Here is a 16,737-nt window from a genome sequence, read left to right on the forward strand (position 1 = left end):
TCATTAGACTATTCACTTTTTCAGGGCTCCTCTTCTTGCAGCGGCGTCTGTCGATGATCGGAAAACGCCAGTGTCATCAAATCATTCAAGTTCGATATGAAGTTGTGGTTGTATCAGATGGGCGATGATCTGGTAAAGAACATTGGAAGTTGAATAGTAGAAATTTATATCATTTCAGGGGTTCAATCCAATTAGTTCAAGTTAATAGTGTAAGGATTCTGACAATTTCAGATTCGGAGCAAGTATACAAATCACAGATCAATTGGATCCGAATAGTGGTCATCATTGACAAGACATGAAGCAGGGAGAACAACCAACTGGGCATGTCAGCGAGTACCTAGGTTTACCTTCCAAGCGAAGAATCACTCACATCTACACCGGCACAGCAAACCTCCTCAAAATCGGCTCCTGAAGAAGTCTCTCCAAAAACTCCCCCTCAATACCAGCCATGACCTCCACCCCTCCATTCGGCAAAACAGGCAGCACAACCTGAGCGCCATGAATCATCCCGATCCGCGGCATTCTCACAGCCTCAATCCTACCCCCCCCAGTATCTCCCCCCAATCCAAAGAATACAAATCAAAATTCACCCACGACGACAGCGAAATATTCTTCCCGGAAAGATCCAGATTCGCCGACAGCGCAAGTCGAGTCGGATGTTCCTGATTATTCGCAAGCGCCGCGACATCGCAGATAGAGTGCCCCTCCGTGCTGACGATAGCCTTGCGCACGAGCACGGAAAGATCGGCAATATTGAGCTGTCCGAGCATTTTGCGGAGAGAAACTGTCGCTCCGCAGCACGTCATGAAACAGCCCAAGGCCTCGGGGTGAATCCTTGGGTTCGTTCGTAACCGACCATCCATATAGATGCCAAAGTTGGTTATGGGATCACTGTCTTCACTGTCTCCACTGTTTTCACCGTCTCCGGCTTCTTCCGGACTCTTCAGGGGGAATTGCGCCGCCATGATGGCTCGCCAGATCAGCGCGCAGATGGCGTCGTTGGTAGAAATCCATTTCTGATCCGAAAGCTCGGTCGCGTTCGACGGATCAGCCTCCTTCTTCAATTTGACCAGCGATTCGGGCGAAAAGTAGAAGATTTGAGCGCGGTGGGTCGTTGTCAGCATCTTCGGCGGCATTTCTGTCGGCGTGAATGGTAAGAGGATGTATTCTGGATGATCCTCCAGTCTGCCCTTGTAGCGAGAGGGAGGATTGATAGCCTGTTCGCGATCATCCCAGAGCGCGTTGGGAAGGTGGACTGGGTTATCGATATTCAGACCCTGCGCCCGCCGACATCCTTCAGCCCAGACCTTAGCCCATGTGAAAAAGCACCCGCCGTCTCCGATCATATGGAAGACATTCCACGATAAAAGAAGGCCGCCGGGAATGAAATTACACTGCGCAAGTGAAATGGGTATTCTTTCATCGGGCGTTGGCCAGACTTCTCGACGGCAGAGAAGGTCTCCTTCGAAGGCGGATGGAGGGAAGCTTTTGGCCTTGAGCTCTGCGAATGTATACGGGAAAGCACCTGGCTCTCGCAGATCCTTTGCTGTGACCAGGTCAAACTCGCCGTCATTCGGCATGCGTAATTTCATGACGTTCTTCTGCCATGAATCGAGATCCGGAACTACCTCACACGCCGTCTCTGGGATCTGTTTCGCGAGAAAATCGTACCCCTGTCGAACGACATGGAAGATTTCGTCGACATTGCAGTTCTCTCTTATTTGGAACGGGAAGATATAGCGCGCATAGCCCCGGGGACTGATCTGTTCTATAGCCGTGAGCTTTGGGATGGATCGAGTGTGTTCTATGGATCCCATAGTGGGCAGTCCCAATACTTAGTTATACAATATGGTACAGTGCCAGTGGTCGATCGTATGCCCAGGAGGGAGAGAAGTTCGCGTCAAAATAGGAGAAGAACTGCCCCGCCAGCAGTCATAGATGAACTTAAATACCACGTAATGAGTGGAAACAAGTTTCAACGGCATCCTCGCGCTATGGAGCCGAATTGGTTAGATTCATGGCGTAGGGCCAGTCGAAAGACAAGAAAATGCGCAGTGGAGGCTAGCGGGTCCCGGAAACAATGTCATTGCTTCATTTGGCCCCGTCAAGGGCTGTCAAAAAGACTAAATGTACTGCGTACAACGCACCCACCGCTTGTGTTTGGAGCTAGTTTAGGACCCAGTGTACTGGGCTCGGATTCTTTTTATCCACCGGCTACAGCCAGGGGATTAAATGTTTCTCCTTTTCAATTTCTGTTGGACTATTATTAGTAGAAAGTGCGTGAAATGGCTAACTTGAGGACCTCCAAATAAAATTCGATTCCGAGGCTGTATCATGATTTTATGGTAGCATAGTAGTACCTTTTTCTGTATCTCCATTAGGATCATTTTTATACTTTTCAGGCGGGGTTCTCAAACTCAGAACCCTGTACGCATCGTGTTTATCGGTTTCAAACCAATACTTTCCCCACATATCACGGAACTGAGCAGCGAAGCCAAATCCGCGGTTTTCCAAATATGACAAAGCATTCTGCGCCCATGAAAAGCGCTCCCAATCCCTGGTGTGCGCGTATACACGAGAAGCCTGAGTTGCGACCCACACCGCGTAAGACAACCCCCACGCATTCATGCCCTTTTGACTACTGTATGGGAGACACCGAACTGCCTTGGCGACATAGGATATTGAAATGCGATGTGCTTCGTCCTGGAAATCGTCGACCATGGAAGTGGGATCCGGGAAATCATGTTTTGGTTTTGAAAGGACATGGCATTGGCGGATTAGGGGGAAGAGGAAGGAGAGGGCTATCCAGAGCAAGGAATGTAATATGGCCTCATCGAGACTGGAGAAGCGATAAGCTGGGCCAAATAAAGCATCCGTGGGTGCGATTCCGGTTGTGAGTTCGCCGCGGGCGTATGTTGGAGGTTGTCTTTTGGGATTGATCTTCGTCCACATTTCCATGCATTTCTTTTCGAGAGAAAGACAGTCGGAAAGGAGAGACTTGAAAGCAGCGTGATCAGAGGTATTGGTAGTACTGACAACCTTGCCAATTCGTGAAAGCTCGGCCATACTCTCAAGATACTCAGCCCATATGCCACCCTTGTGTGGCTCCTTCAGCCAGTCTATTGTATCGTCTGATAGATGCATGAACCCAGTGAGTCCCTGAATAACCATCAAGTTAATGATTGGATCAAAGATGAAGATATTGAATTATTGCTTACCACCTGAAACTTCTGATATTCTCCACAACAAGCATGCAGTAGTGGTGTTGAAGATTTGCCCTCGAGGGCTGAACTGTAGTGTCTTATAATTGCATTCAGGCCGTCTATATGAGCGAGCCATTCATTAAGGCTATGTGAGCAATAATGAATCTAGAAAAGGGTCAGTTGTACACGTACTGTTTTCTGAATGATGTAGGACCCCTCACCTGGATCTGTTGGAAAATAACGGTGGTATACACGATATCTTGCGTTTTGACCGTATCCGATTTGCGACTCACTGCGCTCGCTAAATGGCGAATTGCATGATTGTAAAGCCGGATGCCATGTTGCAGAGAATGCTCATCATGGTGAACTTTGCCTTGGAAAATGTATGCCAATGCAGAACAGGCAGTCTCTAGCATATGACTCTTTTGAGATAGGGCGAAGATGCCCAAGAAAACGAAGTGGGTAGGATTAACATCGATTGTGAGTTTTATACGAGGAAAATAGTCGGAGCAATAAGATGACATAACCTGGTAGCGCATCGTCCGCCCTGGATCGATGGCTGGAGGTAAGTGCACGGAGTGGGCGGAGATTATGTCTAGCTTGTGAACGCCAGCATTCAGACCATGAAAAAGTTTCGATGAAGGCATGGGCTTGACTTGATTCAAGGCTGCTTTCTCTGCAATTAGACGACGAGCGCGATTGATAGTATGCTCTGTTTTATCTCGGAACATCAACTCATTTGGATCCCGATACCGGCACTGTTTGCCCGCACGAGTGCAACGTCCGCAATGGGGCTGTTTCTGATCGCACTAAACGCAGAAATATCAGGATAAGTAGTGCCTCGACGAAGTCCAACACTTATTTGGTACTCACACGGATCTTCTTAGCCCGGCAATCCTCGCAACCCTTTGAGATTATCGCCATGATGCAGCTGAATGCGTGGGCACCGATATGGGAGAGCGTATCTATCTACCAAGAGCGCTGAAAAGGAGAGTCCAAAGGGGAAAGATTTTCGAGTTTCAGACTAGAAGGTACTGTCTCACTGCTCTGGATGCAATACTCCTCGAGTCAAACGATGGCTATGGATTCAGGAATCCCGAGGTCTGCAGGCGCCAGGAGTTTTGGCCCCCAATCGCCCCCACCTTTTTGGATGGGCTGTCAACTAACCCGATCAAGTAAGGTCTGGTCTATGCTTTGACATGGGCTCACCAGAACTATTCCTGGGATAAAGACTTTGCCAACCGCAAGAAGTTGTATATCTATAGAATGGAAGAGTTTGCATAGAGGTGAATCAATGACAAATAGTTAAATACTTGAAAAGCGTCATGATCCTATCCAACCCAGCGGAGGGATCATTACTTAGCGTTACTCAAATAACACAGTTTGTCAAAGAAGATAACAAAGAACGGGGTACAGTATATGAACATGATGCTCTTTGATACTTGTAGTATAGCATAGTACTAGTGGTTAGTAAGACTAAAGTTAACTCCACGGAATTCATTCAAGGAAAGAGCGATGGGCTATGCTGCCACTCGTTCCTTCCCTCTTGGTCTCCCTTCTCTCTATTTCCATTTCTCTTTCTTTTCCAGGTTCCTTTCATTAAAACCTCCTCTCCCCCATATCTCCCCTCAACTCTGTCTTCCACCGTCACCCATGCTGCCTGTTCTAATTCCTCCAACTCAACCCAACATGCATCCTCCTCCGTCCCGCACTACCAGAAGGCGAACTCTTCGCAAGTCAAACAATTTCGGCCTGTACTCCCACTGTGTCGGAGTAAGCAACGAGTCCCAATCTCAGGATCCATAATATCAAATCAAAAGCTCACCCAACCCTCTCCAGGCTAAACTGCCCTCCCATCTGGCAAACCATCCTGTCTCAGTCCATGGCACCGGCACCTTCCCAGCCCTGGAAATGCCCAAGCTGGAAGCTGCCGTGGACTCCATCTCCTTGGAAAGCAAGCCCACTCCTACCTCGCATGATCGTCGATTCATGGTCGAAAGATATCCAAAGAACTTCTCCATGTTTGAAGTCGAAGCCAAAGTCGGCAACTGGACTTATCTCGCCTGTCCAGATTCCCCCGTTATCTGCGAGGATTGCAAGAACCACCCGGGACACGTTGACTGCATCGTCGTCGCCATCGACAGTATACACCCAAACATCCCGCAGGTGAACAAGAAAATCTCGATCGCAGTCTTCTACGGGCATGAAAATCTGCATAACTTTGCCAGCACTTTCGAAGAGGAACACCCCACGGCCCAGGTTGCTTCGCTGAAGGCGTGCTCGGCGGCATTGGCTCGTACCTTGATGCTTCAAATGATGTGGAAGTCGGAAAAGGCCGCCGACATCAATGGGAAGAAGAAGTCTTGGCCTTTACACACCCTTGTCATCAAGTCTGATTCCGAGTATCTTGTCAAGGGTGTTACGGAATGGTTGCCGAAGTGGAAGAGCAATGGCTGGAAGAACTGTAAGGGTCAGGCCGTCGCGAACGAAAGTACCTGGCGACTGATTGACAGTATGATCGAGGAGCTAGGAAACAAAACCACGGTCGAGTTCTGGCTGGTGAACAAGGAGATGAACGAAAAAGCTCACGCGCTGGCTGTTTTTGCCGCGGAGCAGTTTTAAACACTGTCTACGGAGACACGCGGACCACCAAGGGGATCAAGTGGCTCATTTACGACGACTGTTATTGATATTTTCTTCTATCTTTGCTTTTATGGGGGTAATCCGGAATGATCCTCGCGAATTTGTGCTGGGTCTGATTCTTTCAGGTCTGTTACTATGTGTTTTATCAATGCTTCTTATCATGAATCTTCACCAATATCATTATCTGATTCGAATAAGTGAAAAACTTCGATCGCAACAGTTCTCTATCGAGAGTTCTAGTTTACTTCCTCTTTACCTAAAGCATACTAGCAGCCTCTCTTCCACTTTCAACTATACGCGGCAGATCTGGCCCCCACCTGAGCGCCCCAAGAAGACCAAGAAGGATCGAGGCAGTGCAGTCAGTGGGGCCGTTGAAGTTCATATAATCCTCCATCCCCCATGCGAATTTTTAATTCCATCTGCAAACTTTGAACCTCTACTCTCGATTTAGATTTATTTCACTCAAAGTTCCAAATATCCAGGATTATTTCCAAGTTCTCATACCCCGAACAACATGTGCTTCGGCCTCAGCTCCCCCAAGCCCGCGAAGCCCGGACTCTTTCCACCACGCCGCGGCCAATACAACAACTACAACCAATATCTTCTTGACTACGATGCATACCAGAAATCCAAGAAGGAGTATGCGGATTGGAGCCGGAAGCACAATCGCAGACGTATGGCGGGTGGGAATGTCGCGGTCCTTGGTGCGGGCGTTGGGGTTGCGGGGGGTGGCGGGGCGTGATTGGGAAAATACTATTACGACGCGATATAACGGCAACCGTCTCAGTATAAGTAGTGTCTACCTAGATAATGATTTCAAAGGTTTCGTGGCCTAGGATTCTGCCTTGAGACGCAGCTCAGAGATGATATATTCGCCCAGCAGCACGGTTTACCTCGTAAAGGCCCTGGCAGGACCTATGACTTCGGGCATTCGTTCCCTATTAATTCTATGAAACATTCGATCTTCCTTTTAGAGGTTCTATGGGCATGTATAATGGATGTGATTATATTCATAATCCATGGACTCCAGGGTTGATACATTTTCATTGTACTAGTACTTGTATCTATCAAGTTCAGCCCCTTTGATGATTGTCTCACTACCTAATAGTACTCTTTTGGACATTCTTTATTTGAAAGCTTTTTGATCTAGTTCTGACATATAGTTCTGACCAAAGGTTATTAGAATGGATAGGCACAAGTAAATCATTCCACTACCTTCATTGAACCACAGACCTTCTTCCAAGGTTCTTGTCATACCAGAGGCACTTAACTACTAGTGATTGTTTGTTTCGCTTCCAAATCTCAGACCTACTATTCTTATATCTCCACAGTACTTATACGGGGTGATTAGTGAGGAATTTCCAAGACTTAATTGACTAGAGAGCTGATTGAAATGATTTGATTGATATACTTGTAGTACCACAGTATTAATAATGCAGAGTAGAATGTTAGTTTCATCGCTTTGACAATTGCCACCCCACAAATCAATGAACATAATTCAAACCGGCTTAAATTACCACAATTATGTACAACCTTGGAATTTTTAAACCTAGCCTGATAACTATACCAAGTAGATTCCAATGGAAATATTATAGGAATCACGTTTTAACCGCGTCCCTTGTCAAGAGCTTATGGGACTTATATACCGGTGAATGGAAATCCCATGAGGAACCACTGGCATGGGATTCATTAACCATGAAAGGGAAGGGACGATCGGGTGCCTGAGGCAATTAAACTCTACTCTCCTCCCACAAACCTTGGAACAAACATTCTTCCACATCTCAGAAGTATCCTCTCAATACCGACTATCGGTTACTTTACCCTGGAAAAATCTCGCACTCTCCATATTCTCACGACAATATGGCTGAAAGTGGCAGATCCGAATGGTTGTGAGGGGAAGTTTGATTGAAATTAGTTTGATTTGAATTCATATGATATGTCGAAGATAACGGTCTTATTTGACCAATCGATCTCTACATACTGTGCCCTCGCACCGGGCCTTATCAACCGTGGCGAAAACCAGTCCCTATGATCATAGAGAATGGCCAACACGAACCCACGGGATTACTCATTTGTGCTCCATTTCTCAACTACATCTTCAGCTGTGGCGGACATTGGGTTGCATGCCCGTAAGAGTGAGCAAGCACTCAAAGTAAAAGCTTGTGGCCTGGCGCTTGCTCTTCCTTGTCTTCTAGATAGGCAGCCAGCAACTTTATCAACGTTCCAAGTACCTGAATTCGAATTGCCCATCCAGTTCGATAGCGTAATCTGTATCCGTAAATTTGCATCAGTTCTAATCGCAGAGCTTGCCAGTCGATACTAGTATTGATATCGGACTTCCGGAGGTCCTCCAGTTCAAAGAACAATCCCTCGTCCACTCGACTCCGCCAAAAACACTCGGGCAGTGTCCACTGAAAGATAGAAAGAAAGTCCCTGAGCGTCGCGGCTTGATATTCGTGGTAAACAACAGGGCAGAGCAGTTCAGCAATCATAACGGCGATATCGAGGGGCAGAGTGTTCATCGGGTGGCTCGATTCCATTGAAAGTGTCGACTGTATCGCCTTGAGCGCAGAGCTTTTGGCACATCTTGTCCGTGTGACGGTCCTTTCGGCGAGAGAAATTGCACTCCGAATCCGGGGGATGACGAGAGGATTGCCATGACCATAACCGCCGGCCATGTACCAAGCATTGGGTTCTGTTGTCCGTAGTGCCGTTGCTGCGCGCACAACTCGGCCCAAATCGAGGAGTTCCAATGTCGCTTTCTTCCGCTCGCAGACTCGACCCAGGAGCATCCAGCAATGTGCATGGAGCAAGTACCCAGTTGGGGAAGATGGCGGCTGCTTGGGTGGCGCATCTTTCACCCCCAGGGGTCGAAAGCGTGTGAATCCCGGCTCACAAGGTGCTGGATGGAATGAAAAGTCCGGGCTGCTTGCGCCGATGCGTGCAATGGACATGTCTCTTGGAAGAACGGCGAAGTTTCTCATGTCGTTGCAGCTCCAGCCAGCAATGCAGATACCGGTCAAGTGAAACTGCCCATCCACATCGATCATGACTATTGGTAGAATAGAGTTAGTATTGATATGTCGAGGATCAAGGGGATTGTTTTGGTGGGCGACTCACTGGCTCGGAACGTGGATGCTCCGAGTGATGGGCAATCGGAAAGGTACTCTTCCTCGACCTTTTTTGCGGAAATAACAACTTGCTTATGTTCCTGGTCATTCTTTTGATGGAGCTGCCTGCCTACAGTCCTCTGATATGCCGTGGAAGAAACGCTACAATGAGCAGGGCGAATTACGGCGCCACATAAAAGGCATGACGGCCACAGTAACGACCACGGAGATATTTCGTCTGGGTCAAACAAAAGGTCAAGCATAAGATCATCCATGATGTGATCAGAATAGGGAGAGTGTGAGACTAAGAGAAAGATGAGAGGATGTTCAAGTTGAGAAGTAAAAAGAGGAAGGAGCGCCTGCGGAGTGAGGCAAACACGCCAACGTGGGAAGGCGCGGAAAGGACGACTCAGCACAGCCTTAGGAGCTATGAAGAGTGGCAGATCAGTATAGGAGTAGTCATGTATTGAGATTATCCTACCCAATGAAATGTCTGCTCATAAGCGCTAAATATCAGTATATGAAGCGTCCTGGAGTCTAGTGAACTGCATGTTTGTTAACTTTGCACGCTTCGTTCACGTGTATCGGATCAAGTCCCTCCGTCTTTGGATTTTCCTTTTCTTCTCCTATGTAGTGTTTTCCTATTAGATCTTAACAGCTCCTTCTCCTTCTATCGTCGTAGCTGGATTTCTCACGAGGGGATTGAAAGACAGAACACTATCCCGTTCCATTTGTTCCTTTCGGCACGCAAAGGTGAAATACCAGATATTTTGACAAACACTAGGCCATGTGCTTTCACCTATAGATGAACAACACAAACGCGGAAACTATGATCATGATTCGCATCGTGAACAGGGAGTACTTGGTCGACCTAGACAAGATCCCATTCATTACAAGGCTGGTCAGAACCCGATGGTTCCCTACCCCAGGCACGACGGCCCAGGTGCTCATGCTCGACACCGAAATCCTCTTCTTCGGGCTAATCAATACTTCCCTCGGGGATGGATTTGGGGAGATCTTCGGCAAAATCTCAACGCGAATGAATAACTATCGCAGGATCTGCGAGACGCTCAAACGTCTCGAAATTGACGTTTTTGTCGGCCGGAGCCTGAGTGATATCGTCCATGAGCTCAATCCCAACTATGAAAAGTCAGATGGAGACCGGCAGCTGACCCGAGATCAGCGCAAGGAGAGATCTTTGAACTCTGCCTTCCGGCTCATTTATCACTTTTATGAGGGTGACTCCGAATTGGGCGTGGTTTCTTCCAGTCGGGAATCCAATGAAGCGCTCTCCGTTCTCTCACATTGCTCGATTTATACCAGACTTGCTCGCAAACTCGTGAAAACGGCTTACGTGGAGCGATGTCAAGTCACTTCGAACCAGCTCGAGAGGCTCGAGGAGCTACCTCCTGGCCCTCCCATACGGTAAGACTAGCCCGACTCCTCTTTCCTATCATGTCTGATATTATGTCAATGATACTGCTTGCTCATCAGCTTTCTGTAAGTAACAAAGCTACTGCATTTGTCAGAGGATTTTTCTCTTCTTCGGTTTGTTTTCTTGCCTGCCTGTCCCGAACTACGTAGCGTGTTCTTGCCCCCGCTTATCTGTACCTAATTCGTGTTCCTTTCCTCCTTTTCTGGGTATCTAATTCTTATCCTTCCGGTGCCTGCTACTACAGGCTGCCCGACGTAGTAGTTATTGTGCCGTCGGTCTTTAAACTCTCCCCTATATTTTTATTTGGTTGTTGAAGACTCCACTAAATCGTAGGGCTCGGATTTGTATATTGCGTTAAATTAAGCCAATATCCAAGGATCGTATCACACAGTTGAGGTATCAAGTAGATTGAAAATGGTCCTGTCGGGTAACCATTCAAACGACGAATGATATCAGCAAGCAGATGAGCGGGTCCTCATGCCTTCCAAGGTTCTACTTCCAAATTTATTTTACCCAGGCTTCAACTGGCTCCGGCCAAAAAGTCCCACTGCCACCCTCAGTAATATCGGATTCTCGGAAAACTTCAATTGATTTACCAAATGATGAACGTTCAATAGTCAACCCTGCTGAAAATCAGGCGATGTAGATCATGTTGGTTGAGCAGCTTGGCGCTAAAGGTGTGGTCTGAATTCAACAAAATACGGCCAAGAACACCGCTGACTGTAAGGGAGAAATCATCCAGGCGAGAAAGTCAGACAAGGGTGTGCTTCAGCCTTCTCATGAAGACGACTATAGCTTTCAATGTTGATGTCCACTACAACGAATCGGTTTAAAAGAGATATTCTCATCTGCCTATTCTATGATATTGGAAACATGCGAAGATTCATATCTCATACCTAGCTCGGCTATTAGAAGAAGATGCGTCGCATGAATGATATTGTTTTTACCATCAGCGCTCCACAATTGGCAAATGATATGCCGAGGGCGTAGGAGTTGAGATACGAACGTGACGACCTTTGGAGTCTGAATGATACACTGTAATAGTGTGCTTTTGACGCTTCCGTTTTGGTCTTGCGGATCTCATAAGAACCGTTATGTGAGGGGAGTCTGCCATACAATATATTCTGGCCCATTAGTCCGAACGGTACTATTTGCGGCTGGCTACCTAGGTATCATTCAGATTTGGATATTCCATTGATGGCTGAAGCCACCTGCTGTTTGGTTTTCCTCAATTGTCTTTGAATCAACATTGAAGCTGATAGAGTCCCACTAACGTTGGAATCTCCCCTTACTCCACGGGCACTAGTAATTTTGTAGGTTAACGGTGCATGTTCAAGTACAACTTGAACACCTAGCTCCTTTACCATACGGGCTACCCTTGGCTCTCAGTCCACTTAATAAATTCAATCATGTTGCTCGTTCTACAATCTATCTGATGAGTGACTCCCAGCTTGCCGATCAGAATTCCAGCGTATTCCTTTCATTCAGAAGACCACATACCGGATCAGTCTACCTGCTATCGCTTACGATGTCTCTTTATGGTTTAATTCAAGAAATATTCGCTGCTTCGTGAAGTAATCGAGCGCATATGCTTTCGAATCTGCTGCTACGCCGGAGGCGAAGGTTTCAAATGCTTCCTATCACCACCACGATATCGCATTTCCGCAAATGAACAACCGGGCTGAGCTCCATGTCAAAATTACACTTCCTAAGTAGAGCATCGACATTTTGCAGGAGATTGAAATGGCCCTCCCGTGGATCACCCGATACTACTACCGTCTTGAGAGGAAGGGTCTGTTTGACTGCCGCTTCCCAGGGTTTGTTTACGCGTGCAGCCTCAGGCTCCACATCAAGCACTCGCATCTTGCCTCCCGGCCACCCTCCCTCTCTTCTCTCCTCAATACCCGCATGTATGCACCACTTCCTGGTTTCCATCTCACATTACTTTGAAAACTGAATACGGCAGAAGATCTCTCACGAGATCATCCCCGGTAACAGATAGCCTAGTCAACTGGCGATTCATGTCAGATCAACTCTAACGCGGGCCACTGCTCGGCCTATCGACGTATCACGGGGGGGGATTCTGGCGTATCCTAATTTTTGAAAAGGAAAAGACTCGCACGCCTATGACGTTATAAACGACATTTTTCTCGACGGTGTCAATCGATCCGACCTTGACCCTGCTACAAATGGGTATTTCGGTACAAGCCAAACGCCGACCCGCTTGAGAGTGGCCGACTACTGGCTCGCATTATGATAGGGAATATAGATCACGGCGTCAATTCCTTCTCGCCCTCGCCTCCTCCCATTCTGCGATCACAACCTTTGGCGCCATTCGACTGGTCGGCCACAAACCGTGGCACTTACAACAGTCCGGTGGCTCTTGTTCCTGACTCGACCCTCTCCAACGGTACTCCAGCAAGGTGTGCAATGTCCAGGCAGCAGGACTTTCGTCGCGCTGGGCACTTGATGCACGCTTATTGCTGAAAATTTCTCGGACGAGTAGCCGAATCGATGCACATCAAAATGGAAGCACCGAATTTGAACAAACTCGTGGAGGGTGCACGGTTATGCCGAGCGACAGAGACGCCAACGTGGAACCCTCATTTGTCACCAGTCCTATCGCTGGGCAGACCGATCAGGTGAACTAATTTCCTTACCCAGTTTCGAGCCTATCATGCGGAAACTTCGCCATACTTCCGAAAGACCATTCCCTTGAAGTAATCGGGGCCAAAAACAGAGGAACAGCTGTTCCGCTAGGACCTAACCTTGGCTACCTCGTGCTTGGAGAGGTTTCCATCCTGCCAGCAAGGGTTTCAATGCTAGCGACCACATTATGGTATGATGTCGTCGCAAGAAATTGTAACAAAACCGCGAGGAAGAGCACATGTTAGTTTCTTCGAAGATGTTCAAGGAAAACCCCTTCTTCCAGAGCTGATCGTCAGATTGATTTATCTTCTGAATTAGTGAGTCTCTCTGTTTGAGACCAACAACCTGGCTCTTGCTCACACGCTACTTCTGATCTTAGTGATCTTGAAACACGTTACCCGCATTCGACTGGCTCCTGCCCGACGGCTTCTGGCTACAAACTGTTGTCAAAGGGACATTCTTCGAGCCGAACAATATATGGGAATGAAGGGTCCGGGCTGACTGGTAGGTTGCACGGCTTTTGCTGATGCATCTCAGCGTGGGGGGATTTGAACAAAGACTGATTGATAGTTCTTCGTCGAGTTCCTGAGACTTTCAGAGAGATGATGTCAGCCTATGTCAAAAGCAAACCGGGAGAGGAGGAGATGACAGGCCACTGCTTTGAGTGTTGAATACTACTTTCTTTCCCGGCATTTGTGCCGGTTCTAATCATCCATTCCCATGCTTGAAGGAAAGGTTTCGAGACCTAGGATGATATCCCAATGCACCTTCAATTTGAACTTCCATTCAGTGACCGAATTATCTTCACCCCTTCCCCGAGTAAACTTACTTGAAATTTGAATCCTGATAACAAAGCAAAACTTCAGTTTACAACTGCTTCGCCTGGAACCACTTTCACGGCTACATCTCCTAACGCTGGTCCATTCGTCAACACGGATATCTTGATCGCATCTTCCTCCAGGCTTTGATTAAAATAGAACTGCCAGGGGACATTGAATACCACAATGATGCGATTTATGTGAATAACCCAATCATGCAGGACTTGTTAACCGACTTGGGATGAGAAGTGTTGAATGCTTAGGGGGTCAAGGGTCAAGTAGGACATGGGACGCGGTTATCTAAATGAGGAGCATTACGGCCCACACTCTGAGCTTGTGCTAATTCTATCGAACTTCTAAATGTCTCTCCTCTGCGTGCCCTTCGTCTGGTTCATTATCATCGCAAATTACAATTGCACCCGCTTGAACGTAGTGAGACAAGGCGGAAAATTCTGAGACGAACCTCGACCGATGCAGCCGACTTGCATCTTGTGACCATGGTTTGGCCAGCGGCGGGGACTGAGAGCGTATTTAGAGGCTTTGACAGGCTGTGTCGCCGTCGGAATTTAGGCGGTCGCGGTTTTGATTGGGTGAAAACTTTCAAGTTGGAATGGAATACTACTACTAGTAACTACCTAGGTAGGTAGTAGGTGTATACTAACTACTATATTTGAACTTACGTAGTGGCTTCACTGTCATATTTATGTTGATTCAAGTTTTTATTATATTTAAGTTGTGCCCCAGCTAGACATGTGAACTTACTAGTATACAGTACTAGCAGACCATATTAAGAAAAAAGCAGAAGCAAAACAGAGCAAATCAGAAACGAACAAAAGGAACCTATTGTGATCCAATGGCAAGTCCATCCAGGGCAAACTCCCATCCATCCATCCCACCCATGGTATTCATATTCAAATTCAAAACGCCAATCGCGGAAAATCCCACCACACGATTTCGCAGTGTGCGTATAAAGCGACGAAAGCAAATATAAGGCTATGTTATACAGCGCAATATAAGAGAGCAAAAAGCGAACCATCGACCCTAGGAAATATAAAATAAAGTGAAATCAAAGAGGAGACAAAAACAAAAAAGAAAATGTAAGCGAGTAGCGGTAGTCATCACAGTCGTTCAGCTGACCCATAAAATCGAGTCAAATGCACCTCGGTGTCTCATGTCTCGCACAACCCATCAAGCCCGCTGAATGATATGGCTGTAATGGCCAGGAACTTTGCACCGACATTTATCGCAATCGGCACGATAACCCATGACCAGCGCGGAGCGACGGTGCGGAATAGGACACGGGCTGGGCGTGCGCGTGGCTGATTGACTGGAGGTACTCCGCGACATGGGGTGTGCTGCTACCGGCTGCGGCGACACGTTTCCGTAGTCGAGGCCTGGCGTGGGCACGCGGGTGGGGTATGGGTAGGGGTAACCCGGGTCCATGTCGGCCATTGCCATGTCGGTATCGCTGACTGGACTTGGGAGCCTGATTGTCGGGGTTTCTTTGTGGAAGGGGGCGATGTCTTCTATTTCCATGAGGGTGTCGGGTTGGAGCATGGATGAGAGGGCGGGGGTTATGGATGGTGTTGGCTCGAAGTCATCGTGGCCGAAGCCTGGGGCTGTGAGGACCGAGTCGTTTATGTCGAGGGAGTGGTTCACGAGAGCGTGGGGGATGGGGGATGGGTGGTTGTGGTTCGAGGCGTAGGCTTGTTGCCATGGGGAGAGGTCGTCGCCGGACAGGAGGAGCTTTGTCGGGGCTTGATTTAGGTTCGCGTTCAAATCCAAGTGCAGGGCCGAGGGTTTAGGGCGGAACACTTTTGTTGAGGTGTACACTCCGTGATTATTGGTATTTTGAACATCTTCCTCGTCCGATGAGTCGATGGGGGTTAGGGTCGGAGCGCGAAATCGAAGAGCTTGATCGATGTCGGCTGATTCGGGGACGGGGAGGGAAACAGCATTGGGCGCAGGGCCATGCCACGGGCGGATTTTCTATCAGATTGGGTCAGCGACGCTGCATGTAAGATGGGGTGGGCGAGGTGGTGGTCTTTGACGCGTGAAGTCGCGAAAGAGTATGGAGTAGATAGTGCGTACCTTGGGACCAAGGGGTTGCAGGTCGCCGACATCGTCGCGGGAGCGTTTAAGAGATTGGGTACGGAACATGATGAATGGTAGAGGGAGAGTCAGGGAGGATGCGCCATCCTCTGAATGAGTGAGCTCATGGGAAGTAAGGGCGGAAGAAGTTCGGAGGTGGAGGAGCACAGAGATGGAGACGGAGAAGGGGAGGTGGAGCCGGTTGCCGTGGGAGAAAGTACTGAGTAGTAAGCTGAGTACAGCATAGTATAGAACAGCATTACTACTCTACTACTACTAGTAGTAGTAGTAATAGTTATACTCCGTATGTGTAATAGATATAGTACATTGTATTGAATCCGATCAGGTCAATCATATAGTAAGTATTACTATAATTATTACTGTAAGTACTACTACTAAATTATGCCCAGGTGTCTTTCAACAATAAAGAATTCTCCTCTATCGGGTGTACCACTCTGTACGGGCAACGTATGCAATGCAGCTGCATGGAGGATCTGATCTCAGCTGGACTGAACTAGCTGGACTAGAATACTGGCTTAGCTGGAGGGTGACCCAGAGAGGAACTCGTATGGTGACACATGCTGTAGTCAGTGCCTAGCCACAGCATCGGTCTATATAATTATGCGGGCTCTGATTGGCTGTGTATCTCCGAGGGGTCAATGTGGGCAAATAGTTTGTCTGCAGGCGATCTATCATCTGGTGAATCTGATTTGTATTATTGAATAATAATACTAGTATTAGTATTAGTAGTATCAGCATACTAGTATTATGTATACTAGTACGACTAC

The 16,737-nt window shown here is 47.7% G+C and overlaps 6 protein-coding genes across 6 annotated transcripts; 2 read left to right on the plus strand and 4 right to left on the minus strand.

Moving 5' to 3' along the window:
• Positions 1–524: 524 nt before the first annotated feature.
• N7533_008834 (uncharacterized protein) lies at positions 525–1,817 on the minus strand (the record flags this gene model as incomplete). Its single annotated transcript, XM_057105484.1, has 1 exon — positions 525–1,817. The coding sequence occupies one exon, from the start codon at positions 1,815–1,817 to the stop codon at positions 525–527; it is 1,293 nt and encodes a 430-aa protein (XP_056956933.1).
• Positions 1,818–2,340: 523 nt separating this feature from the next.
• Positions 2,341–4,127, minus strand: N7533_008835 (Zn(II)2Cys6 transcription factor domain-containing protein; the record flags this gene model as incomplete). Its single annotated transcript, XM_057105485.1, has 3 exons — positions 2,341–3,159; positions 3,425–4,012; positions 4,077–4,127. 3 exons carry the CDS (start codon positions 4,125–4,127, stop codon positions 2,341–2,343), a joined length of 1,458 nt encoding a protein of 485 aa, XP_056956934.1.
• Positions 4,128–5,114: 987 nt separating this feature from the next.
• Positions 5,115–5,825, plus strand: N7533_008836 (uncharacterized protein; the record flags this gene model as incomplete). Its single annotated transcript, XM_057105486.1, has 1 exon — positions 5,115–5,825. The coding sequence occupies one exon, from the start codon at positions 5,115–5,117 to the stop codon at positions 5,823–5,825; it is 711 nt and encodes a 236-aa protein (XP_056956935.1).
• Positions 5,826–7,993: 2,168 nt separating this feature from the next.
• N7533_008837 (uncharacterized protein) lies at positions 7,994–9,231 on the minus strand (the record flags this gene model as incomplete). The annotated part of the gene is made up of 2 exons (XM_057105487.1): positions 7,994–8,898; positions 8,967–9,231. 2 exons carry the CDS (start codon positions 9,229–9,231, stop codon positions 7,994–7,996), a joined length of 1,170 nt encoding a protein of 389 aa, XP_056956936.1.
• Positions 9,232–9,785: 554 nt separating this feature from the next.
• N7533_008838 (uncharacterized protein) lies at positions 9,786–10,385 on the plus strand (the record flags this gene model as incomplete). Its single annotated transcript, XM_057105488.1, has 1 exon — positions 9,786–10,385. One exon carries the CDS (start codon positions 9,786–9,788, stop codon positions 10,383–10,385), a length of 600 nt encoding a protein of 199 aa, XP_056956937.1.
• A 4,661-nt stretch (positions 10,386–15,046) lies between these two features.
• On the minus strand, positions 15,047–16,018 carry N7533_008839 (uncharacterized protein; the record flags this gene model as incomplete). Its single annotated transcript, XM_057105489.1, has 2 exons — positions 15,047–15,847; positions 15,950–16,018. 2 exons carry the CDS (start codon positions 16,016–16,018, stop codon positions 15,047–15,049), a joined length of 870 nt encoding a protein of 289 aa, XP_056956938.1.
• Positions 16,019–16,737: the final 719 nt, after the last annotated feature.

Source organism: Penicillium manginii, assembly GCF_028828005.1.
Source record: "Penicillium manginii strain IBT 31320 chromosome Unknown utg000006l:1.0-4164085.0:1.0-4166146.0, whole genome shotgun sequence".
Taxonomy (NCBI): Eukaryota; Fungi; Ascomycota; class Eurotiomycetes; order Eurotiales; family Aspergillaceae; genus Penicillium; species Penicillium manginii.